At 34.0% G+C, this 27778-nt stretch overlaps 1 protein-coding gene across 5 annotated transcripts in view; it reads left to right on the forward strand.

The window, feature by feature from the left end:
- The window catches only part of LOC138702989 (titin homolog), a 914774-nt gene that overhangs the window by 40265 nt on the left and 846731 nt on the right, over positions 1-27778 (forward strand). Inside the window, exon 1 of one of the 5 annotated variants that reach the window (XM_069830461.1) lies at positions 13081-13277. The exons of 3 other annotated variants lie outside the window; for them this stretch is intronic. In XM_069830461.1, the coding sequence (XP_069686562.1) occupies positions 13192-13277 (86 nt within the window). In that variant the 5' untranslated portion in view covers positions 13081-13191. Of the gene's footprint in view, positions 1-13080; positions 13278-13348; positions 13426-27778 lie in introns of those variants that run through there. One more of the 5 variants, XM_069830462.1, reaches the window with a different exon arrangement.

Raw genomic sequence — 27778 nt, forward strand, 5'->3', positions numbered from 1 at the left:
CTCGGACAAAATCAACCAAATAATCAGCTCAAGCGGGAATCGAACCCACGCACGAGCACAACTGCGGATACTATAGTATAGTATAGTATAGTATAGTATAATCACAGTCTAGTATATACAGTCACGAAGCTCAATACGTAGGGAATATGCTCCCATAGCTCAGATAGTTGCTAACCACTAGGATCGCTACTATCGCCTAATCACAGACAATGCGAAATAGTACCGGCATATTCTATTGTTCCTAGTACCCTCACAACTCAAGCTTCGTGACTGTATATAGGCCTACTAGACTGTGGTATAGTATACTATACTCCTAGAACTCAGGAGAATATAAGAATATATATACAGTATAATATAATAGCGAAACTGGTTGTCATTTTTAATTAATGTATTATCTTTTTACGAAAGTTTGTTTCTTTAGATAGAAAAGGGAACATATCAGAAGTTTTCAAGCCTATTTTGCTATATTTTCCGTCTTCTGTAACAAACTAATTTCTTGTGAGACAATCGGATGTGACAAAATGCAAGATAAGAATAAGTTACCAAAACAGGGGATTAAAACAAACACAATGCAGTTTGTGAAGTTTTTTTGTGTGTTTTCTCTGAATGACTAGTCCCGCTTTTGATCTCAGTGCCTCAATTATTACGTTAGGTAAGGATGGATTTAAGGACAAAATAAAAACAACCACAGGCTGGATAAGTACATCCTATCCAATAATTCGATAATGAAGCGAGATGGATTGTATGGATTGACGCTACGAAAGAGGAGCAAATGGGAGGAGAAATAATTAAAAGGTACGCGATCACGCGTTCTTCCAAGGGGATTTGTGGATTTGCGTGAGCTATACAGTAAGCTTCTTGGTCACTTTTCTCACTCCATTTCTTCGTTCCGTTGAAAGAACTTAAGAGAGTTTTGAATGGCCATGTGAAAAATCTCAAGGCGCATAAAAACTGAGAGTGGAGCGGGACGGACCGCGTAGAAAACAACGTAGTTAATCTTACAGTTCTGTTTCCATGGTAACATGAGTGATGTCAGAGTAAAATTTTCATGTAAAAAATTCCCTATCTATGTAGGTACTTAGTGAGTTCATTTGTTATTTTACAACAATAAAATATCATAAACTGAGAAACATTTATTACTGGAGTGTTTAATCTTTGCAACATAGGCTTAACCTAAAAATTAACTAAATCATCAAGAGAAAATGTTAAATGGTTTTGACGTCAATCAGTTTTTTCAACATTAGCTTTACAAGTATAAACTATATTACATGTGGTGATATGATAGAAGATGAGTTTAGTAACAATTATAAAAAGAATAGTCTCAAAATATTAATATATAGAGTGTGTTAGTTACTATTCTAATGCCTTAATATATAATATTGCGTAATGAATTTGTTATTCATATGACTTTAGTTGCTGTGATTGACGCAACCGAAGATTGATTAAACGTGTCTTCAATAAATATGTATATAATTTAAATATGAAGTACTATCAGTTGATGCTATCACTTGAACATTCTAAATCACCTTCTGTACTATTCAGAATATCAATTTATGATATTTTACTTAACCTAAACCGCATTTTAAAGTCTTTTTTTTCGTCTAGTGTACTATATATATATAATCTTCTCTTTGGGAAATTATCCTCGCCCACCTTGGTTAGAAATCACCTCCAAATAAGAAATCAGCATCTTCAAATATCAAATCCATCATTGTCTTCGCCATTATAAAAATTATCGTCGCTAATGCAGGTTTAATTATTTAAATGACCAAACACTGACCAATTAACTTACATGCAGTTTAATGAGACCTTAAAGCACAATCTGTGTTGGTGAAATGCATTGTTCCTTTAAGTGACGATTAAAGTTAAGTATGTTTGGTGAAATCGGTCCTTTGTATCTTCAGTTCAGATTAGCTACTCTAATTTCAGTCAAAAAGATATGAAGAATGCATGTGTGTTCATCCACAAAATGTCCTTCAGACTTCGTTACTAGGCGACTGTCTTGCCGTGTATTTCATAAAAGATTTTGATGAAGATTCTCGTTACCACAACAGACTCATATCTTCGTCACAGATATCGTGAGCCAAGATCTCTTGGCAGACTTGGAAGATTGCGGAACTTTTTTAATGTGACACGTCACTTCCATGATTCAACTCTTGTTCAAGTGTCTCATTCACGTGGAGAAAAAATAGATATTATCTAGCTCCTTCGTTAATTTCAATGAAGATTTCGAAATCCAAGGGTTTGGGCAAGGTTATTTTTCCTTCATTTGATGGAAAGAAAGAGCACAGCAAAGGACAGGTCCGAGCCGAGCGTCTGCCATCTGGTAGTCAGCGGCGTAACTTCCAATAGGGGATGGGTTCCTGCATGGTCATTGCCGCGATTCCTGTAGGTGTAGTTGGCTTAGTTTTCTTTAACCGGAGTTTAGAAAATATCATCACTCCCTAATTTTTCAGTCACGAAACTTGATGGACCCTGTTCCACACACTATATCCTTGAAAAAATTCTTGGGTTTAGCCGGGAATCAAAACCGGGACCCCTTGATTCAAAAATTCTCCGCTAGATGCTGCACATGCCAAAACATACGAGTGCTGTCATCTGTAGAGTGTTGTGTAACCTACTTGCAAATAATATCCTGTTGGGCTGATTGGTTGGTTTCTTCCGAGGTTTTCCCCAGCACTGTGGCGGATGCCGGGTGATCTATGTCGAGTCCTCGGCCTCACCTCACTTCACCCCCGTTTGGTCTGATTACCCGGTTGGGTTTTTCCGAGATTTTCCCCAACCATAAAGCAAATGCCAGGTAATCTGTGGCGAATTCTCGGCCTCATTTCACTACATCTCGCCAAAAAATTGTAATCTTGTAAAATTTTGACTTGTTCCACATCTTAAAGCTTCAGTATTAATGTAAGATCTATGGAATACAATAATTAAAATAAAAAAGGTGACAAATGTTATCTAGTAAGCAACTAACGTTATCTGCATCCGGAAACTCATTTATATTTTGATTTGTATTTTACTTACAAAAGAAACCCTTAATCATATCCTTAATAACTAAAAATAAAAAACAACAAACATGTTAAAGAGTAAAAAAAAAAAAAACATCCTCAGTGATAAAACGTAACAATCCAATCTGTAGCATGTAGGGCAAGGTCGAACAGCCGGCTGTTAGCCTCATGTCCACATGTCTTAGCAGAGGTAAACGATCATCCAAACGGTACAGAGGTATCGTGTGGTCAACACAATGACCCCTCCCTCAGCCGTTATAGCTGGTTTTTGAAACCGGATTTCGTTAACTATCGTCTCATGTACTGGCCGAAATTTCATAAGAAAATTCCTTCTCCATGAGAACTCGAACCGTTGTTCATTCCGTAACGCGTATCCTAGATATGATTCTTTATATTACGATGCTACAGCATGGAACAGAATTTAACAATAAAATGCAAAATAAAACAAAGCGGTATTCATGCAATAATCGATAATTTAAAAACAAAAATGATTAAGACAATAACACAAGGTATAATAATTTACTTACTTACTTACAAATGGCTTTTAAGGAACCCGAAGGTTCATTGCCGCCCTCATATAAGCCCGCCAGCGGTCCCTATCCTGTGCAAGATTAATCCAGTCTCTATCATCATACCCCACCTCCCTCAAATCCATTTTAATATTATCCTCCCATCTACGTCTCGGCCTCCCTAAAGGTCTTTTTCCCTCCGGTCTCCCAACTAACACTCTATATGCATTTCTGGATTCGCCCATACGTGCTACATGCCCTGCCCATCTCAAACGTCTGGATTTAATGTTCCTAATTATGTCAGGTGAAGAATACAATGGTGCAGTTCCGTGTTGTGTAACTTTCTCCATTCTCCTGTAACTTCATCCCGCTTAGCTCCAAATATTTTCCTAAGCACCTTATTCTCAAAGACCCTGAACCTATGTTCCTCTCTCAGAGTGAGAGAACACAAGGTATAATATACAGAAAAACATATCATTTGTATTCATTGACAAATATTAGATGACAATGAGTATTTCAAGAAAAATAACATACAAAATTTCAATCAGAACTACTCTTTTGGCATGACAGGACGCCGTAGATGACAACTGCAATATTTCCTAGTAAAATAGTAAATAAAACTCTTTGAATTCTGAAGGTATGTACTTATCCACTTTTGCAATGTCTGCTATTTTCGTTGTTTGAACTGCCATTATAACATGGGTAGTCTGTGTTGTTAGATAGTGGAGCGCAACGACCTTTTATTTTGCAGTATTTTTTTGCAATCACTTCACCTGGTTTTTCTGGGGTGAATACAAATTCATAGAACGAAGATAACCGAAATGTTACTTTCTGGTCCTTTGGTACTTGTTTTCCATAGCTTCTCACAGAAAGGGATTTTGCTTTAAAGTTGAGGTGAAACCATTTTTTGAAGGCGATTATCTCTTCTGTTTTTATTTGTATTATGTCAAATTTTCGCTTGGAATTTGAATTTTTCCATGAGATTGACATACTGTGCCTTTCTCACAATTGAATCGGGGATTGCAGAAACAACACATGTCACTGTGTGTGGCGTATTGACATGTGTTGTTTGTGTAATCCCCGATTCAATTGTTATTGGAAGCATTTCTGACAGTGGCGTATATTAGTAATGTGCCCTTTTCGAACAAAACTATGTGTAGACGTAATTAGGGTACAAATTTTAAAATCAAATGTAGGAAACAGAAAACGGATGTAGGTAAATTCTCATTTTTAAATAGAACTATAAATGAATGGAATGACCTACCTGCAGCGGTCTTTGAGGTCTGTACTTCCTTAAGGAGATTCAAGAATAGCTTAAAAAGATGTGTATAAAGTGCAAATTAAAATTAAGGTGACATTTAACATTTAATTTTTTTTAAGGTGACATGTATTTATCTAGCCTGACGAGTTACTTCCTTGGTTTGAATTGTAAATTATTTAAAAATAGCGTGTAAGAGGGCCTTAGACTAGAAATGTTTACTTTAAATGTAGTTCTGTTTATAAGTATGCATAAGGATGTAATTATTTGACTTATTTGAACTGTTGTATCAGTGAAGCGAGGTGAGTCAGTGAAGTTATGGTTTTACAGTGCAGTGAACAGTTCCGATCAGTGATAATTTATAGCGTCAATGAAATGTGTTCTATAGTGTCAGTGAAATGTGTTAGAGAGTGTCAGTGAAATGCGTCATGGTGCCACTACAGGGAATGAGATGAGAGTAAAGTGAAAGACTATTGAAACTTATATAGGGCCTGTACATAATTATGTAGGTTGTATTGTAAAATTAGGTATTTTATTTATGTTTTATTATTATTGTGTTAAATTGTGTTGTGTATTCTTATTGTATTGTGTATAAAATTGTATATGTATTGTAAAATTGTATTGTGTATTGTAAATTTTATTGTGTATTGCTTATCATTTTATTGTGTATTGTTTATATTGTATATACCACTGCCACTGGGTGCTTACCCACTTGCAGTGTAAATAAATACATACATATCAGTGAAAAAACCGATAAGCCAAAAAATTGAATATGAGCCCTTTTCGAAATTGCATATTAAATTATTGTTTTTGTTTGTATAAATGTTTCTAAGTGTTTGATTTTTAAATTAGCAAACATGAATGAACTCTGTACGAAAAGTAGGCTACTATTAGACAAAAAGATAAGTTCAAAGTACTCTCAAGTGAAATAAATGAACTGACATAAATAACATTGCTTAAAGGCAATATGTTCTTTTTATTTTTGGTTAAATCTCTTGTTTTTGTCTTTCTTATTACGTTATACAGTAACTTCTAACTTAAATTACCTCATGAAAAATAGTCTGTAGTAAAAGTGTATGTATGTATTTATTCACACTGCAATGGGTAATACCCGGTGGCAGTGGTAACTAATTACACTCAATAATGACAATAATAAACTTGTTAATTAAAATACACTTAATAATACCAATAATTAATACTAACAATAATTTATAATAATAATAATAATAATAATTATAATAATAATAATAACAATAATAATAATAATAATAATAATAATAATAATAATAATAATAATAATAATAATAATAATAGGAAATATCCTAAATTAAATGAAGCACTATCACTTAAAATAACATTTAAAATAAATCTAATTTGTATCTTAAATCTAAGTTCGAACTAAAACCCACGAGTATGATATGTTCATATCTGCACAAGTACCTTTCAACTTTACACTCATTTCGCTGTCAACTCACTCACTGCACTGGAACTACGACACATTTCACTGATTCTATCCTGATTTCACTAACACTTCAAAAACATTTCACTGTTCAAATACTTTGCACTGCCACTATAAACTATAAAGCTTCACTGACAGGAACACGTTTCACTGACACAACACACTTCACTGACACAACATCACTAACACAACATAATTCTTCACTTCAATAACAAAATATAATTTACATCCTTCACATACTGTGTATAATTATCGTCTATTAGTAAAGTCCTTAAGCCTATTTTTAAATACGTTTTTGGTTGTTGGTAAAGCCTTTAGTAAGTCTGCAGGTAAAGCATTCCAGTCCCTGATAGTACGATTGAGAAAAGAAAACTTTCCATTGTCCGTTCTCTGTCTTCTTTCCTTATTTTTATGAGAAATTCCTGGCAAGCTTATCTTTAGGGCTGTAAAAATTTAATTTATGGAATTGATATTTTGTAGCTAGAAGTCAAATGTGAAATTCTGTCTCCTCCGCTTTAAACTATTAGTTTCACTCTCCTATGACGTCTAAACTATGCTAAATATACAGTCTAAAATTGTCACCCGGCTGACACCAAGTTCACGGTGAGATGGAGTCACGTGTGCACGCACAACATTAACGATATTGCTAGCTGCGTTCAGACATGGAATGTCTTCTTTTTCATTTTCTCCTACATGACGCACTAGTAAGTTAGAAAGTCCGTTACGTCTTCCAGCATTTTTGATCCGCCTACCTCTTTCTTGGTCGACCTATTTCTTTACCGCTGTATGATTTAAGATTCTAACGATATTCAACATGGTGAGATTTCTTTGCACTGTAATGTAGACGTAAAAATAAGCTCCATTCAAAAAGAAGATATGAAAGCAAACCCGTATGTTGGAATAGTCACCAAAAGCTGCTGTTCAGGACTAAATCTGAATGAATTTAATGCTTGTAATGGCCAAGGAAGCTTTTAATAGAAAAAGGAACATCTTCTGCGGACCTCTGGAGAAAGAACTAAGGAAGAGACTAGTGAAATGCTTTGTATGGAGTGTGACATTGTATGGGGCAGAAACGTGGACATTACGATGAAGTAAAGAGAACCGATAAGAAGAATTTGAAATGTGATTATGGAGAAGAATGGAACGTTTGAAGTGTACAGACAGAAATGAAAGAGTGGGTGAAGAAAGAATGATGCTGAAACTGATCAGAAAGAGGAAAAGGAATTGGTTGGGTCATAGGCTGAGAAGAAACTGTCTACTGAAAGGAATGGTGAACGAGAAAAGAGTTCGGGACAGAAGAAGATATCAGATGATAGACGACATTAAGATATATGGATCATATGAGGAAACATAGAGGAAGGCAGAAAATAGGAAAAATTGGAGAAAGCTGGGTTTGCAATGAAAGAGTTGCCCTAGGGCAGAACACTAAATGAAATTAAATATCTTCTTCTGAACCATTCATTTTACGTGGTTTTCCAAATTTCTCCTACGTAGCATTATATTTTCTTTCGGGTTCTTCATTTTTATTCATTTTTAAAAATCATTGTTAACTGACTCTAGCATTTGGTAGCGCTTTATGGTTGTGCTGATGGCGTTGCTTGTCAACTTTGACTTTGAAGCTTAAATTCAGGTTTCTGCTCAGCGACAGGCCTGATATATTATTATTTCATAGTTTGAAGATTGGTTAATTAATAAAACGACACACTTGCAATCACATTCACGTTCATACAAATTTCCAGACTCTAGACATCCACAGAACCTTTCTTCTTCAAGGAAAGTTCTCCGAGAGCTGAGCCTGGGAATCGAACCCGGAACTTCCAGCTCTGGAAACCAGCATGCTGACCACCAGACCACGGAGGTTGTCCCTCATTTTTAGTTTTAAATTTCTTTTTAACTTTATCTGTTTTTGTATTGTCTGCTACATTCTTTTGTTTTCTCACTTGTACAATAAATGCATACTACTGTAGGCCTACTATTGTATTATATACGTACTTCTTAATTTAAAATCAGGAATCCGCCCCTGAGCATGAGTTGTACTCTTTCAGGAGTGAGCTAAAATTTTTTCTGTATATACTATATTTTATGTTACAACTATTAGCAAAATAAAATAAAATAAATAAAGAAATATAAACCCAAACATAGAGCCATTAGGCTAACATAAGAATGTTCGCTAGAGAAGTTCTTATCTCATATCTTTCTTCCGTGAAACTTTAACCTATCCGTCAATAAGATGTAGGGGAGACTCGGCTAATTCCGCAATATTAAGAAGTAAATCTATCATATTTTTATCAAAATGTTTATTGAAAAATATTATCAAGGTATGTAGACATGGACGAAACCTTTCATTACCAAATGAGATAAAGAGACCTATTAAAATGCAAATATATTTAGTTGTACATACATTACAGTTGAAAAAGAACAACTCGGGTAATTCCACAACAGTGCGGATAAATCCGCAATAGGACTTGGCTAATTCCGCAGTCGTAAATAAATATGAAATACATTATGAAAGTAACATAAAAGGAATAATTTATATGTAACAATGCTCACTTTCTTCACAACTGTGTAGCAAAACACGAAAAACAGCCAACTTTCGATGTTTCACTGTATTGCCGACAGAGGTGTCGACCAATATCCTTGATTTTTTCTATAGCACTGCAGAGGACATGCCTCCTGTTGACAGCCTCTCAAAACTTACGTTCACGCTATTGTAAAGCCGCAGTAATATCATATATGCACTACTGTAGAATTACCTGTACTGCGGAATTAGCCGAGTTTCCCCTAACCGTTGAGAATAGTTTCATAGTATCATTTCTTGAGTCACTGTGAGTTTATCGTAAGAAAATGCTAGTGTAAACAATCTATTAAAATTTGTTACTAAACAATCTTCATAATCCACTTAGACCCATCTTGCAGTATACAAATACTACTTCTTCATCAGTTTCTTCTTACAAAATAAAGTTGAAATTAAATTAAAATCCGAAACACAAGATAAAATAATTTGAATTGCAAGCCACATCATTAATTAAATCCAATTGTTTCGTTTTATAATAATTTTTATTGTTTTGTATAAGGTATAGTGTCTAAAAACATGCATTCTTTTCTCGCTAGCCCAGAATTTCAGTCAGCTGGTCGGTTTTAAAATGAAAATTGTGAATGTTTACAGTGTAACATTCGAAACGAATTCAGGAATTCTGCCTTAAAATAGACCACTCAGTCTGCCTCCCTAGTTCTGACGAATACCGCATTTATCATTTGAATTTTTCACTGGCTGTTCTTAAAAAAAAATCATTAAGAGAAAGGATCTAATCAGGCGCCTCAGAACAAATATATTTTTATAAGCTGGAGACCTCTAGTGCGTACAAAGGGTATCTTCACAAAAGTTAGAACAAAGATGGGACAGTTGCCATGGTAAAAGTTTGCGTCATTCGTAACAAGAGCGAGCCAACTGTAAGAAATTAAAACTGAAACAACAAAACCGACATTTAGAAAACAAAGGGATGATAAAATAAATTTAACGTCTAGAACTTAAAATTACAAGAAGAAATTGTAGATTTTTTTATTTATTTTAGTTGGTTATTTAACGACGCTGTATCAACTACTAGGTTATTTAGCGTTGATGAGATTGGCGATAGCGAGATGATATTTGGCGAGATGAGGCCGAGGATTCGCTATAGATTACCTATCTGACATTCGCTTAACAGTTGAGAAAAACCTTGGAAAAAACCCAACCCAATCAGGTAATCAGCCCAAGCGGGGATCGAACCCGCGCCCGAACGCAACTTCAGACCGGCAGGCAAGCGCCTTAACCGACTGAGCCACGCCGGAGGCTGAAATTGTAGATGAAAGGAATATCGTAGCAGAGTATTGAATATTTATGAAATATAGAACACAAAGAAAAAGTCAAGCTCTAGAAAATATAACATACAGCAATGAATAAAACGTATAGTTGCACTGGACTGCAAAAGAAATGCTGAGTCGAAGTCGCTATCGATTTGAAATATTATCGCGTTACGAGGACTTCACTTAAGAAACAATAGAAATAATAGAGATACACAGAAGGCATTGCATATAAACTCTGAACTGGCTTGATTTTTCTAAAGAGCTTTTATTCAATGCAAAGGAGAAAAATGTGTAGTTAAATGTTTAAATTAGATTCATTGTATCTGTATTTATAATACAATGTTATATTTACGATGTAATTATTTCCATGGAAACCGAAGTCAAATTTCTTTTCAACAAAATTCTTAATTTTTTATATTATTATAGATCGAATATAGACATTACACGTAAAAATAAACAAATTCAAATTCAAATTTATTCACAATTTACATTTGAAATGATACATATGAATATATACCCGAAATGAGCATCTGCTCGTGCTCGGGTACAGTCCAGTAGTCTACATAAATTTTAAAGAGATCAATAATAAAGTTGATGTTAGAAATAATAGTAACAATAATAATAACAATAATAATAATAATAATAATAATAATAATAATAATAAAATAATAATAATAGAATATCCGTGAAGGAGATGATACAAAGGTAGTAATACAAATTAATTCATTAATAATAATAATAATAATAATAATAATAATAATAATAATAGTAATAAAACAAAAATATTTACAATAATAAAATAAAAAAAATAAAAAAATAAAACAAAAATATATTGATTAACGTTATAAAAAAACTTTTTTTTTCTGCGAAAATTGAAAAAAATATAAGAAATTATGCCGATGTTTTATAGTCTATTTAGTATAAGAGATAACAAAAGAATATGCAGAACTTTCACGAAAATAAAATACAGGAAAAATAATTATCCTAAAGAATAGATAAAAATGTCCAAAAACTGGTTGTTCTTCTTCTTCTTGTTCTTCTTCTTCTTCTTCCTATCATCTATTAGGTCTAGTGGTCCGTTACTGTCTCAATTCATCGTTTCAACGGACGGCAGTTTATTATTTGGCGTGGTATTCTTGCAGGTGCCATTCTGAGTACATGAGATTTCCATTTCTGTCTATAATTTTTAATTTTTTCTGAAATAGGTTTCAATTTTCAAACCATTCAAAATATCTATGTTTTTCTTGTCTAATTTAGTGTAGTCCGCAGTTCTTCTTAAGGGATAACGGAACTGGATTTTGAGTGAAAATGTCTATTAACATTTTTTTTTCAACATGTTATTTGGTTTTCCCCTCTTTAAAATGGCAGCCTATATTACTTTACTCAAATTATATCCATTTTAATTTTTCGATTTTCTGAGAAGAGATGCACAAGTTTTAATTTTAACCTTATCTTTTATAAATTTACTGATTTTTAGCGGAAAATTATATATTATTTTATTTTTTCAATTTATTCTTTTATTTTTTATCTTTAAAATGACATATCACATTTGGCTAATATATACGGAAATTATATCCATGTTAACTTTTCGTTTTTCTTAGCACGGGGAGTTATATATGTAGGCCTATATGTTACTTTAACGCTTATTTTCCGTAATTTTAGTCTTTTCATACAAAAACGAACCTTCCTAAAAAGCTGAAATTTTCATGAATTGTTTATTCGGATGTTTTACATATTATAGAAACAATGTTTCTTTCAATTTGTTAAATTTTGGAGATGTTACAGGGGATAATGCACTGAAAATCGTTGAAAAAATATATGAATATGGAACAAATTATTTCTCGATTAACTAAATAAAAAAAAAAAACTATTTCTGCATAAAGTCAAGTTATGTGTTCATAGGCTGTAATAAAATTGGCTGTCTATGTCAACAATTTTTGAGAAAAATTTTCTTATGTAAGACATAATTTAACATTGTCAACAGGTTAAACATTTGTTTCCAGTGGCATTTCTAAAAACTAAAGAGATAGGTGAATAATTGTGGAGGTTGCGAACGAAATCGGTGAATTCCACCGAAAACAAAAAATGAGTTGTTTAGGTTTCGGTAATGTTGAAAGAGGCATCTTTCTGAATATGTTAGGCTAACTGTGTTTATTCCAACTCGTTCATTTTCATGAGGAACAGTATGGTAAAATCTGTATTTTCAATAAAAAAAATCTGATAACTCCATATCATACTAATACCAATATTTTAATTGAATTTTTATATCAAAAACGGACATTTCCAACATTCAGTTTGTGTTGCAATTACCAATTCATTCAAAATCGGTCATTTCCACTTCTATGTGCAAGAATGATAATATTTTATTGCTAATTAAAATTATTGTAAATGTGTTATAACATAATTCATTTTTCCATGGTACAGTAGAATGAAAACGAATATGTAGGAAGATATGTATGTTTTACTGTTATAAATGTCAAATACCTTTTTTTCGAACAAAAGTGAACATTTCCTTCATATTTCCAAACAAAACTGGACATTTTCAAAATATTTTTGTCTATAAAATGCACAGAAAATGACTAAAATCATGATTCTTGACACCATTAGAACAACGGACGTACCTAACATGTACGACACAAAATTATCGTTCACTTTGGGGTAAAATGAAGGCTCAGTACAGTTTTTTCTACTTCCTGAAAAAAGAATACTATTTTGGAAATGACCGGTTTTGTTCGCATTATTGAAATTATAGCGAACAAAAAGAAATCCCTCTTATAAGCGAGGCTAGACGTATGGGCCTCCTATCAGTATGTAGCCCGCATAGCTCACTTTGTGACCTTAAAGTACATACCGGGACAGACTTTTTAAGATGGCTTCACAACACAAATAGCACCATGTAAGCAATGAAAACGGAGGCAGAGAGATGGCGTCGCTGGTGGAGATTCTCTCTCTATCTCTGTTGCTAGGAGACCGACAAAAATATCCGTTCACGGACGCGGGTTCAGTGCTGGGGTGGGCAGAGAGCCGGCAGGCAGGCAGTTGTAGCGAGGAGATGGTGGTGCGAGGTGTGAGGCATACGAGGTGCCTGGTGCGTGAGTGTCCGGTGCGGTGCTGAGGATGGGCAGTCAGTGCTGCAAGTGTCAATCGTCCAACAACAAGCCCACCTCCGCCTCTTCGGCGTCTTCTTATTTCGGAGAACCGCTGTAGGTGTCTGCAATAGCATGCCGTTCTCTGGACCTCTAATGCTTGTGGTGATGGTTTCCTTGGCTGCGAAGCTTGCAAGAATAATATGTTTCACGTTATATATTTTTGTTCTCTTGGTTTTGCAGCATTCCGTGCCGCTTTGTTAAGGTAATTCGTAAGATGCCTCTGTTTCACGTCAAACCCAGTCAATGTTATGAGCATGAACGCAAGCTCTCGGCACATGTCGCAGCCTGGAGCAAGCAATCCCCAGTGACAACCACACGATTCGGGATAACATTCTTCCCTTGTTGTAGTAGTACACTGGTGCTCGTTAGAAATCCCGGTAAATTTTTATATCGTTTTTCGAGGACTCTAGGAAACATGGCGGGGCCAGAATTCATTATTAATTATGAAGAATTATCCGAAATGTGATTAGTTTAAATGCCAACTTCATTAATTGTTCTTGTTTATTTTGGAACAGATGCATTATAGTACCGCCAGTTAATATATCTCCTAAAAATGTCAACGGAAATAGCAGTTCGATAAATTAAATTATCGATACCTATTGTTTGAATAATTGAGAACCAAAGTTTGTTTGTTTGCAAGTCACCATGGCGGGTATTTAAACACTAAAAGATGCAGGGAAAATATTTGCATAAAAAACTGTAATGAATAATGAATAAGTTTGAAGAAAGGAGTGGCATTACGTATTATTGAAATATATAAAAAAAGAATTAATTTTATTAAGTTGGCTATATTAGAAAAACAATCGATAATGTACTATTTCCAGATAAGAATATGAGCCGATACTATCAAATAGGCTGGCGGTATCTATAATGCATCTAAGCTTTTATTTTTATATAATATTTCATAATGAATAGTAAAATATATTTATTGTTATTAGTAAGATCGATATATTAAAAATTATGCAAATAAAATGATCAACTGAAAATAACAAAACAACAAACCTCGTGGCTGGCCAATCTGACTAGGGTTTTTCATGGGTTTCCTCAGTCACAAAAGCAAATGCGTTGCTAAGGCAAATGCCAAATTGGAAATTTACTTACCATGACTATCACCCCCTCAGTCACCAATGTCATAAACATTAATTAGAATCTAAATGAGTTACATGAACACAAGCCATCTATAACACAGAACAATGGAAAAAGGAAGTCAAAAATAGTAAAAAACGGCCTACTGATATACCCAAAGATGCTACGCGATATAACCACAGATGTTAAAACTAGAGTCGGGCAAACAGCCTCTTACTCCCGCTCGTCTCGTAGGCGAGACTGGCTGGCCGATAACGCCAGTTCCGAGAATCGTAATCTCGAGATTGGCACTCTCGGGAACGAGGAATACCGGGTCCCGGCCTGTTATCGCACGGCCGACTTATCGTTACGAAATGCGTACACTGACTGCCGACTTAATTGCCGCTCATCACTGAAATTCGTGACTCTTTCTGAAATATTAATGTTCATAAAGTAATTTAAGAAGGCACAGCAGTGTGGTATGCAATAATACAGCACATTATGATTGTCGACATTCTTACAGAAGTCACACTATTTTAATGAACTACTTATTGCCTTTCTGGAGAAGCAAAATAATGCAGCACTTTCAGTCGTTACCTAATCCTAAGCTAGTCTAAAACAATAACACGTTATGGTTGGAGCTATGATATACTTTCTCGCTATCAGCATTTCGTTGACATTGCATATTTAATCATTCGAAGTGTTTTGTATACGCTATAGTAATGGATAACACACGACTGTATTATTATATTGCGCGTTCACATCTGGATGTTTGGTTGTTATGCAACGGCATCTTCATCAGCATGGGTAATTATTGTGCTGTGTAAGGACGAAATAAAATAATTAATACTTATTTATATTATAAAGGACCAAAGACTCTGACAAAAGATATTTTTGTTTCCCAACTGATAAAATGCTGCATGTGAAATGGAAACACTTTTGCAAGAGGAAGGACAGAATTACGAAATAGAGTAGATCCTTTCACAAATTGATCATAATTACTTACAAATGCATTTTAAGGAACCCGGAAGTTCATTGCCGCTCTCACATAAGCCCCCCCATCGGTCTCTAACCTGAGCAAGATTAATTCAGTCTCTACCATCATATCCATTTTTATATTATCTTCCCATCTACGTCTCTGCCTCTCCAAACGTCCTTTCCCTCCGGCCATCCAACTAACACTCTATATCCATTTCTGGATTCGCCCATACATGCTAGATGTTCTGCCCATTTCAAACCTCTGAATTTAATATTCCTAATTATGTCAGGTGTAGTACAATGCGTGCAGTTCTACGTTGTGCAACTTCCTCCATTCTCCATCCCTCTTAGCCCCAAATATCTTCCTAAGAATCTTATTCTCGAACACCCTTAACCTCTGTTCCTCAAAGTGAGAGTCCAAATTTCACCACCATACAGAACAACCGGTAATGTAACTGTTTTATAAATTCTAACTTTCAAGTTTTTTGAGAGCAGGCTGGGTGACAAAAGCTTCTCAACCGAATAATAACAGGCATTTCCCCCCCATATTTATTCTGCGTTTCCTCCTGAGTGTAATTTATATTTGCTTTATCATAACAACAGAGAATAAATGAGGGTTATTATTATTATTATTATTATTATTATTATTATTAAATTAGTTACTTTACGACGCTTTATCAACTGCTATAGCTATCTAGCGTCTGAATGAGATGATAATGCCAGCGAAATGAGTCCAGGGTCCAGTGCCGAAAGTTACCCAGAATTTGCTCTCAATGGGTTGAGGCGAGGAACCTCAGCCAGGTAAAGGCTGGTTCACAATAAACCGGGAACGGAAACGACAACGAGAAATAATCTATACTAATAATAAATCTGTAAGCGAAATTTTTCTGGTAATTTTCGCTTTTCCAAAAATAATTGGTCCTAACATATATAATTAATTAATTATCCTGAAACCGAAAATCGCTTTTTTGAAATTTTTGTTTGTATATCTGTCTGTCTGTCTGTCTGGATGTTTGTTACCTTTTCACGCGATAATGGCTGAACGGATTTCGATGAAAATTGGAACATAAATTAAGTTCGTTGTAACTTAGATTTTAGGCTATATGGCATTCAAAATACTTTATTTAAAAGGGGGGGTTATAAGGGGGCCTGAAGTAAATAAACCGAAATATCTCGCTTATTATTGATTTTTGTGAAAAATGTTACATAACAAAACTTTCTTTAAAAATGATTTCCGATAAGTTTTATTCCAGGCAAAATTTTGATAGGACTGATATTTAAGTCTGTCTGTCTGTCTGTCTGTCTGGATGTTAGTTACCTTTTCAGGCGATAATGGCTGAATGGATTTCAGTGAAAATTTGAATATAAATTAAGTTCGTTGTAACTTAGATTTTAGGCTATGTAGCATTCAAAATACTTTATTTAAAAGGGCGGTTGTAAGGGTGCCTGAATTAAATAAACCAAAATATCTCGCTTATTATTGATTTTTGTGAAAAATGTTACATAACAGAAGGTTCTTCAAAAATGATTTTCGATAAGTTTTATTCCAGGCAAAATTTTGATAGCTCTGATATTTAAGGATATAAAAGAGTTTTAAAATAACAATACATTTCCACCGCCGCCTCAGATTGTAGCGTCGTTGTTCCGTAACTGCTATGTGCAAACTATTAAATTTTTTAGTAGGAAGAAAAACAAATTTATTCGTTCTATGGCAGTAGTGCATAGAAGATCGTGAATTTTTACATTTTTACACAATCAACTCTATTAATTTGGAGTGATTTATTAAAGGATGCATTCAAGACTAATTTAGAAAAATGTTAAACGAGTTATATTTGCACCAAATGAGTGGTCTCTGGATCAAAATGATAGCATTTTAATTATTTAAATACAATTTAAATTAAGTAACATATTAAACGATTTATTCTTCTATCAAACACGAATGTTCCCTGGACCCAATGTTCTATTTTAATTATGTAATTACTTTATATTTATTTCTAATAAGTGCAGCGGAGCGCACGGGTACAGCTAGTGTTAAAATAAATGTATTTAAATGTGAACATTCACAATTAACGAGAAGATTAACGGGAACGTGAAAGTTAATTGTGAATGCTCACATTCAAATGTATTTATTTTAACAATATTTCCGTTATCGTTGTCGTTTCCGTTCTCGGTTTATTGTGAACCAGTCTTAACTTGTCCCAACCAAGATTCGAACCGGAAGCCGATCGTTTCACAGTCAGGTGTGCTAACCGTTTACTCTACAGCGATTATTATTATTATTATTATTATTATTATTATTATTATTATTATTATCATTATATCATTATTATTAGTAGTATTACCGTTATCATCATTATCGTAATCATTAGGATGATTAAGATTATGATTATCAGGATTATTATGATGGTTATTATTTATTACTGTCTTGTAAGTTATCATTAGGTACAAGTATTAGAAATCTGATTAATTCTTAATTTGTTATTCTCGTTCCTATAACATAGGATAATTATTGTAAATCATATAGGCCTATATAATTTTATATTGTAACATGGCTAGAATACGATAATGATTGTTCTGTAACAATAATTTATAACGTGCACACCAATAGAAAGTGTAGTTTTCTATAGTATAGGCTGGTTCAGAATAAACCGGGAACGGAAACGAGAACGGAAATAATGTTAAAATAAATGTACAGTATTAAATGTGAGCATTCAGAATAGTTAATTGTGAATGCTTACCTTTAAATACATTTATTTTAAAAATATTTCCGTTCTAGTTCTCGTTGCCGTTTCCGTTCTCGGTTTATTGTGAACCAGCTTTTAATATTTTCATGTTTCATATCATTGTGTTACAAACAATTTTTTTATTTAGTTGCTATAAAAGATAGCCTAATTACTATAAAGTGTAAACCATCTTGGACTATATAGCCTCATTTTCAACTATCTTTATTAAAATATCAATTAATACTATCCGTCCAATAACGAGTTTTCATGCGTTGAAAGGTTCCGTACAAATTTTACGGAACAAACGTTTGAGTCATGAGTCGTGCGCTAACAGGTTAACTCGCAGTTATTCGAGAACCAGTAAAAATTTTGAGTGGCCATCACTTTTAAAAGTAATTTCCATCCTTTCTCAACATTTCTCTCGCTTTGACCCCCCATCTAACGTGAAAAACAAAAAAGTTTTCAAAGGTGAAAGGTGAAGTTGCAAATGTCTATTCTGAACACATCAATCTCCATCGAAGTTAATATTTTTTTTCTCACTTTCCAAAAAATATTTTCAGTTCGATTTTTTTCCTATGTTTTCCTTAGACATTGAGCTATCAATCCAAAAAATTACAGCGCGATTGATTAAGTATTATAGGAGCTACGACATGATATATATTTAAAGAACCGGGAAATGCATAAGCCAATGCTTCCTATAGGAGCACGGCCCGAGCGATATTGCTTGCTTATCAGTACAACAGTCCCGCATAGACGTCCGAGACTGTCGGGAGTGATCTAGTATCGGTAATCTCGGGAGCAAGAGAATCTCGTGTTCTCTATCAATGAGTCATTTGGCTACGTTAGGTACTCGCGCACTGGGCGAGACTGCGGTGATTACGCAACCGAGAACGGGCGATAATATGAGGCAGTCTGCCCGACTCTAGTTAAAACGTAAATAAATAAACTTAACAACAAATTAAAAAATGGAACGTTACTTTTAACATGAAATGTTTATGAGCTTAATATTCGAGAAATCTAGTCACATTTTCTGTTAATATGGTGGCACTATTAATTTTACAGTAGGCCTAGGATTTATTTATTTATTTTTAACTATCTAGCATCTCTGAGTGCTTTCTGGTTTTCCTCACTGATGGCGTTACTTGTCAATAATGTGACGTTGAAATGTGTGTTCAGGTTTCTGAACAGCAATATTCCTGATAAATTACATTTTATTTTGAAGATTCGTTAATTAATAACCCGACACAATCGCATTCATACAAATTTTCAGCCTAGACACCTAGGGAATTTTTCTTCTTCAGGAAAATTCCCCGAGATCTGAGATTTAAAACCTCCCGAGTCCTGAGACATTTGTTGTTTTATTTTTAAAGGTCAATATAATTTTACACTTCAAAATAAAATCACTGACATGAGGAAATATGCTGAAAAAATTCTGTAGGTTACAGTTAGGACACAAATGCAGGTATATTATACTATACTTCGAGTCTCAGCTCATACAGCTTATATCATAATCATGTATGAAGTATATTATAGTATACTATACTCTCTGGACTCAGAAGGTTAAAACAAATTAACTTCGAATCCAGCCAACCGAGATAAAAGATAAAAGGTGAACAAATGAAAGTGAAATCTTAATGAATTCATATTATTCGTACGCGTATAGGCGTAATTAATAAATGCGGGGAGTATAAAGACAAATATATGCTACTTAATTCAACGTAGTATAATTGTGACGTAATTAACTGTAGTATTGATTTTGGAATGAATTCAATTCTCTGTAATGACAACTCATTGGCGTCATATAGATGTGTGAATCTTTCGACTATCAGTTGCTTTGTTGTCTCGCGACTAGATCTCATGGAATGAGGAAACGATTATGAAGTAAGCTTAATTAACGAGAAGGCAGAGAGTATAAAGACAGGAATAGTTAATTTAACACAGTTTGTGAAGTATTTAAATGTGGTATTAATTTCAGATGAGTTCAATTCTCTGTAATGATATAAATAATTTTCGTAACTCACGTTACGCGGCAGATGGTTCTATTTTAACTTTCATTACCTATGACCAAAATGGTCACGTGATGTTCAAGTCTAAACATGTCATAACTTACCTCAAGTCACTATCTCTCTGATTATAATAATATGTATATAATATAAATCTCCGAACGAGACAATTTTTCACACTGAAAGAGTAGTTGCTTATTCATTATAATTTCAAATAATTCATTCACATCGTATTGATGTGTGAATCGTTTCTACTACCAATTGTATTGTTGTATCGAGATTAGGCGGTATAGAATGAAGAAGAAATTATGGAATAGTTATCGAGAAGGCTCAGCCGTGTTAAATTTAAATGCGGGGAGTATGAAGACAGAAATGAAAAGAAAATTCCAAACATCCTTACAATCCCAAACATGCTCAGAATAACTGTCACGTACAGTATAAAAACTTCACTTAATTATAAGAATTCATTGAATCCTCTGTCACTTTATATTTAACAAGCGAAGTAAATAAAAATAATTAAAATGTAATATAATTAAATATTTTTAAATTGAAATAATGCTGTAACTTAAGTATTGATTTGAGTGGAAGGTAAACATCAGCGGATGTCAGCTAAACATGTTGAGGCGTACCAAATATTCAATATTGGCATTCCATTTGTTTACATGCCAAAGCAGCCGTGAAAGAATGAAATTTTACTGGGATTTAAAAATTGTCTGTGATTTCTAATGAACGCCTGTGTACATCTGCACTTAGGTTGTGTTTTACAATCTTCTAAATGTAAGTAGTCCACTTAACTCAAAATCTATGTCGACATATCATTACTTCTTACCCCGCTGTTCAACTGCCTTTTAATTTCTTCCTCTACTTGTTTGTCTTCTTTATTCTTCCCCCGTTTTAGACATCTCTTCTGCTTATTTGCTTTGCCAACTTTTCTCTTTACCTCAGCCTTTGTATTTCCCCCGTCTTGTCATTCTCCTCCTCCTCCTCCTCCTCCTCCACCTTTTTCATATTACTCCATTTTTATCTTGATATTTATTCTGACACCGCTTCTTTGTTTTCTACATTTCTTTATCTGCAATATTTATTTCCCATTTCTCCAATCTGTTCTTGTAATTTCTATTCGTAATTATTGTTCCTTTCTTTGTTATCATTTATCTACTTCTGTTTCTGTTTTCCTTTTACTTCTTAGTCTCTTTTTTTCCTTCTTCATTGTCTCTTTCTCTTCCCATTTTCTTTACCTCCCTATTGTCCTTGTATTTCATTCACACATCACCACTGCCTCATGCTCCATTTTTCCTTCCTTAATTTCAATTTTCCTCTTATTCGTCTTCTATTGGCCCTCCTATTTTACGTTTCCTTGCTCTTGTTATTTTCTTTTGCAGATTTCCATTCTCATTTATTTTGTCTTCTTATTCTATCTTTCTTTTCATCTTGTCTTTCGTATTGCTCTTTTCCTTATTCTTCATTTCTGTCTCATTCGTCTTCTCTTTCTCTTCGTTTTCGTTTATTTCTATTTATTCTCCTATCATTATCCATCGCCCTTTTTCAGATTCTCTTCTTCTTGCCTTTCCCTTCTTATTCTGTCTTCCCTTTCACCTTCTCTTTCGTCTTTTTTCTTACTCTTCTTTTCTGTCCTCTTCTTGTTCCCCTTCTCTTCGTTTTCTTACAACTCTTTTTATTCTCCTCTCAACATTCTTTCTCCTGCTTATTTTAGATTATTCCCACATACATTTCCTCCTCTTATTCTATATTTCTCTTCCTCTTCTCTTTCGCCATTTATTTTCCTTTATGCCATGTTTATCTCTTTTTCTCTCATACGTTTTTATTCTCTTTTTATAATTCTTGTTGTCCTTTCTTCTTCATCTTCTCCTTTTCTTCCCACTTTTAGTTACTTCTCTATTCTCATTTTATTTCAACATTATTCATCTTCGCCGTCTTTCGATCCATTTCTTTTCGTCCTTATTTTCACTTTATTTCTTATTCAACTCTCTTTCTCCTTTACATATGCTTCATACTCTCTTCTTCGTGCCTTTCCCTCTCTGTCTTTCTCCTCACATTTTCGAGTTTCTTTTCTCTTTTATTTTTATTTTCGGTCCCTTTTCTCTTCACTTCTCTTCATTTTATTTCACTTCGCTTATTCTACTTTCATTATTGTTAGCTTTTCTTTTTCATATTCTTCTCCCTCTTTTCCCCCTTTATTTTGAATCTTCTCTCTATTCCATATTCTTCGGTTCCTCCTTGTCAGACTACTTCCTTCTCTTTAAATTCTAATTCTCGTCCCTTTATCTTTTATCTCTTTTTATTTTTCCTCCCTTCATCTTATTTCCTTCTCTTTGTTCTTTTCCCGTTTTTATCCTCTTTGTCTTCATTTTTTCTTCCTCTCTCTCATCCATTATTCTTGTCTTTCATTTTATCTTTCACTTCCTTTGTACGTTTTCTTCGCCATGTTCTTTTATTTCTTCTTCAGCTTCTTATTTTTGTTTTTATTTTTCTGTCCTTTTTCTAATTTTCTTTCTCTCTCTTCTTTATTTAATTTTCCTTTTCCTTTTTATAATACTGTCTTTCTCCTCCTTTTACTTTATATTTCTATTTTTTTTCTCTTGCTTCTTGTCCTTACCTCGTCCTTGTCGCAATGCTCGTGGTATGTCGATAGTAACAGTAACTCCGCATTCTCAACTTACATTTTCGATCTCATTTTCCTTCTGTTGTGCGCATTCTCGTCTTAAAAGTGAGTTAAATCAGCAAGTCTGTGCATTTCCTTATACCGAGGCATGAAACGAGAGGCAGTGTAGATGTGGGAGGCAGTGGTAATGCGTCAGTTCCTTCAAGAAACTGCCTGTTAGCATTCAAAATAGAGTCTTTTAGCCAACCAACACGTGTTCCGGAGACGGAAACCACTGTTTAGTAACTTCAGCTTGCTGTGTTTGTGCTTAATATTCATCCTCTAATTCCCTTGTGAGTAAAAATGTTCAACATAAACAAGGATTAAACTAAGATTTGTTCCTGTTACGAACAGACTCAGAGTTTATTGTATTATTTCAACGTTCCTGTAAAGCTCAGTTTCTCCTTGACGTGATTGTGTAATTAAATAAGAGTACTTCATGTAAAACATTGTGACTTAACCATAATACGTGCTTTATTAATATTAGTTCTCTATTTTTCTATTGCAGTACTTAAAATTTTAAGATGATTCTCATTTTCTACGTCTCTGTCGCATAAAAATTTATAAACTAATACCGTAGGCCTATTAATAAATTCACTTGTAATTTGAAGAATGTTTCTGTTGCATAATGCTAAGAAGAAAACTTACAAATTACTAATACTACTACTAGTGAATTTTACAACTTTTTTTTGCATAAATGAAACTAATATTATTAGTTATTAGAGTTTACTAATATTTTTTTCTATAATTTTGCATTTACCCATTATTATTTAGATCAATAATAGTAAACTAAATCATGGTTAGTAATTATCTTGTTTTGGATTCTTCAGATGAAGAAGACTTACCTCTTAGACGACAAAAAGTGTGTAACTATAATACTTATAATGTTCATAGAAGTCTTGTTTCTTGTCACTGATGCCTTTTTTATTTGGCCACCAAAAATCTCTAAAATTATATGTCGGGTCTTTCTTGTTTAGTATTGCTCCAATTGATTTTCCGTATTCACATATTTCTTTCCAACAATTAATTTTATCATCTTTAGTTAATGTGTCGCTAAATAGGCCAAATAATGTTGATTTTTTTACATTTAATTTTGTTTAATATGCACAATTTTTGTTTTCGTTGCTCTTCTCCATTGAAAATAATTTGGACATAACAATGCTATTTACTTTTTACATTCACTGCCATCGAGATTATTATAGTTTCCATAGCGGTTATCATGGCATACACAGTTATAATCCAAGAGGCCGTGACATGCCAACGGTTCTCTGACGAACTTGTAATTTGTAAAATTTCTTAGCGAAAATCACTAATAATATTGGTAAACTGACGGATATTATGCAACAGAATTATTATTATTATTATTATTATTATTATTATTATTATTATTATTATTATTATTATTATTAATAATAATTTCTAAGTTGTAATTTTTAAATTTATTCTAATAATGTTAGAAAAATCATACAACAAAGCCCTTGCTGCGTTTGTGATTTGTTAATGTACAGAAAACAATTGTAGAAATCACATTTCGTTTGTTTCAGTCATCCTTAATTGTTTTCTTTTTCACGTCAAAGTCTCTGAAATGTTATGTACATCTGATCAGTGAAAATATTATCTTAATTTTATCTTCTTCAGGTATCATATTCTTGACCTCGATGTCGGGTAGTAGAGATTTTCTGTCGCAACAGTGATATCTTGAACCACGGTGAATAGGAGGATGAGGATTGATGGAGCTATGATTGAATGCCGATAGGGGAAATAAGAGTATCGCGCGAAAACCCACCACCCAACACCGTCTTTGCCCACTACAAATTCTACTAATATCCACTGTGATGTTAATTCAGGCCTCTGGCATGGAAAGCCGTTCGGCGATCATCTTGCCACGTCGTTTATAAGTCGCAGTAATTGTTTAAACTAGCTTCTCCTAGATAGGGCCTCTCCATACGTAGTTCTTGACATGCACCAAAGTGCTGAAGAAATAAGCAAAATGCTCGTAAAATAACTTTATTTTAAGTTTGTTAGCGTAGCGTATCTTCGACATGATGCATACCTTTCATCTCGAGAATCTCATCAAGTTTATTTCTAATTATCACCAAAAACCTAAATATTAATTTTATTTTGGACAAATCCGCAAATTAGGTGGGGAGAAAATTTCCATTGAATCGTACATATTTCTTTCCATATGAATTTTTTTGTATGTGAAACTTCAAAATAACATAATATTGTCGAAAGATACCGGTTGTTCATATCACATAATGCTACATGTAATATACTTTCTTTAAAGCCTAACAATGCTGTCATGTTGTTACACCAGTCATAAACACACAAACAAAAACACACACATATTACTATGTAGAAGAAAGCTTTCCGCTGGAATACTTCCTTGAAGTTTACTGGAGAATTGTTCAGGGAAAACAGAATAGCGCTGGTTTATGATCAGTTTATGTCCGACGTTGTAAACCAGAAGTTGGCAACGGCACAGAATCTCATGTACACAATAGTGTAACTCATTTGTACCAATTTTGCATCCTACACACAGCCCAGTTAACACGTGCGAAGGAATGCCTGTCTTTATGTAGGTTAGATTATTTGTCGTAATTTATTTTCAAATCGGGGCAATGAGTTTAATTTTTTATGTTACTCTATGAACAATGTATTGAAATAAAGACGATTTAATAATTTCACGTTGTTCAACTGATTTTCTTGGAAGTAAAGTTTAAACAAAAATGAAAACATATTATAATTCACAGCAGAATGCAGTCTGTTAAATTAAAAAAAAACAATGTATACAAAATTCATAATGACCATTAGGCCTACTTTCCGACAAGCTTTCGGAATGAAGGTATTACAGGTCCATCTCCCAAACAATTAAATGATACAAAGAAAATGACCAAAATTTGCCAAAACTTAGTCACGCGTCCCCTTAAAATGAAGTGAAGTAACAGTGCACTGGCCATGGGTTCGATGCCAAATGGCTAATTTAATGTACGCTGTAAATAGAACTGTTTACCAATCGCATCAACTTTGTATTATTTATAAACATCACCATGACAACATCAAAGCCTACATTAGAGAAAGAACAATGATTTACCATGACCTCTTACACTAAAAACTATGGTTAGAAAAAACATTCTGAAAACATACATCACGTTACCCTAATTCCTGTATAGACGTTTCACACAATCATAGGAATTTTCTCAAATCCTCTGTCATTTTTGCTCAGAATTATCTAACGAGAATAAATGTGTTCAGTTTGAGTATGAGATGACAATGTTTCTATTGCAACAGTGTATGAAAATTGGAAATTTATCCTTTCAAGAGGTGGATAAATTCAAATACCTGGGAGCAACAGTAACAAATATAAATGATACTCGGGAGGAAATTAAACACAGAATAAACATGGTAAATGTCTGTTATTATTCGGTTGAGAAGCTTTTATCATCCAGTCTGCTGTCAAAAAATCTGAAAGTTAGAATTTATAAAACAGTTATATTACCGGTTGTTCTTTATGGTTGTGAAACTTGGACTCTCACTTTGAGAGAGGAATATAGGTTAAGGGTGTTTGAGAATAAGGTACTTAGAAAAATATTTGAGGCTAAGAGGGATGAAGTTACAGGAGAATGGAGAAAGTTACACAACACAGAACTGCACGCATTGTATTCTTCACCTGACATAATTAGGAACATTAAATCCAGACGTTTGAGATGGGCAGGGCATGTAGCACGTATGGGGGAATCCAGGAATGCATATAGAGTGTTAGTTGGGAGGCCGGAGGAAATATTAAAATGGATTTGAGGGAGGTGGGATATGGTGATAGAGGCTGGATTAATCTTGCTCAGGATAGGGACCAATGACGCGCTTATGTGAGGGCGGCAATGAACCTCCGGGTTCCTTAAAAGCCAGTAAGGAAGTATTTATTACATTTTATGCACATATTTCGCACTTTGATATTGCATAAAAATCCGGGGCCCACTTATTGCTAGCTGTCAGTTGCATGATTATAAACGACGTATTTCGAAAAAAAAAAACATACAGCATGACTGTTTTTGTCAACAATAAATCTTGTAGGGTGTGCAGGGGATTGTATCTTGCACACTTTGGTGAGAAATAGTTGGCGAAATGACGACCTACAGCTCGTCCTTAATTTACAGTAGTGCTGAGGTTGAGAAATGGCGGGAGGTCTAAGTCCTTACACCCACGCGTCTTCAGTGCTTGTGAAAATCTTGGCCTTGCTACAAGTTTTTACTTGTGGTGGAACAGGTATTAATATTCTTCGTTCATTTGTTTCTGGAATTCCCTCTTGTCTTAAACGTTAAAATGAAGACGTCTGACTTGCACTTTATTGCGCCCTTCGCCGTTCGCATGTTTGTTTTAGTGCTGAATCGGGAATCCTTACGTCATTTGCCAGTACCGGGTGAAGGGTGACCTAATTCAATATTTGGAAGGCGTCCATGTAGCCGGGAAGCGGTGTAGTGACATTTCTTGTTGTTCTCTTGTACTCAGTAACAGTTTCTTGTTATTGCGTCGCAACAATGTTACATTCAAGATTATGACTACAAATTCTGTTTTACCGTGTTAGATTTAAAAAAAAAAAGTGAAAGTAAAATAATCTTCTATCCCGTGAGAGTGTGTCACATGTCTTCTGTTTCTTCAGCGTTTCCTTGGACACCCGATTGTTAAACAATGAATTCATAGCTTTCATAATTTTAAATATCTTATTTACTACGTTAAATAATTTTATCAAAGTTGGGATACGCTTTTCTACACACAAAAAGAAACTCTTTACGTTTCCAATCGCAATTTTGGAAAATGTTCAATTACATTCGGAAAAATTGTACACAATTTCGGAGAAAGCAATTTGAATTTCGGAAATAGTAATATATAGATCGAAAGATGTAATTTTTTTTACGTTGAAAAGCTGCAAACTTTACGTGCTATGTAGAAAGTGCTCTTGAATAATTGCGGCCAGATATAAAGTTTAATGGCAGCCATAAAATGACGTAGCAGTCAAGAACTGCTCTGACCTTTAACAAAATTAATGGTGAACAACATTATGTAGGTTACTCTTTGTGAAGGCCTATGCGTAATTAATAGTATTTTATTTAAAGACGCTTTAAACTG

The sequence above is a fragment of the Periplaneta americana genome, chromosome 7 (genome assembly GCF_040183065.1).
Source record: "Periplaneta americana isolate PAMFEO1 chromosome 7, P.americana_PAMFEO1_priV1, whole genome shotgun sequence".
NCBI classification, from domain to species: Eukaryota; Metazoa; Arthropoda; class Insecta; order Blattodea; family Blattidae; genus Periplaneta; species Periplaneta americana.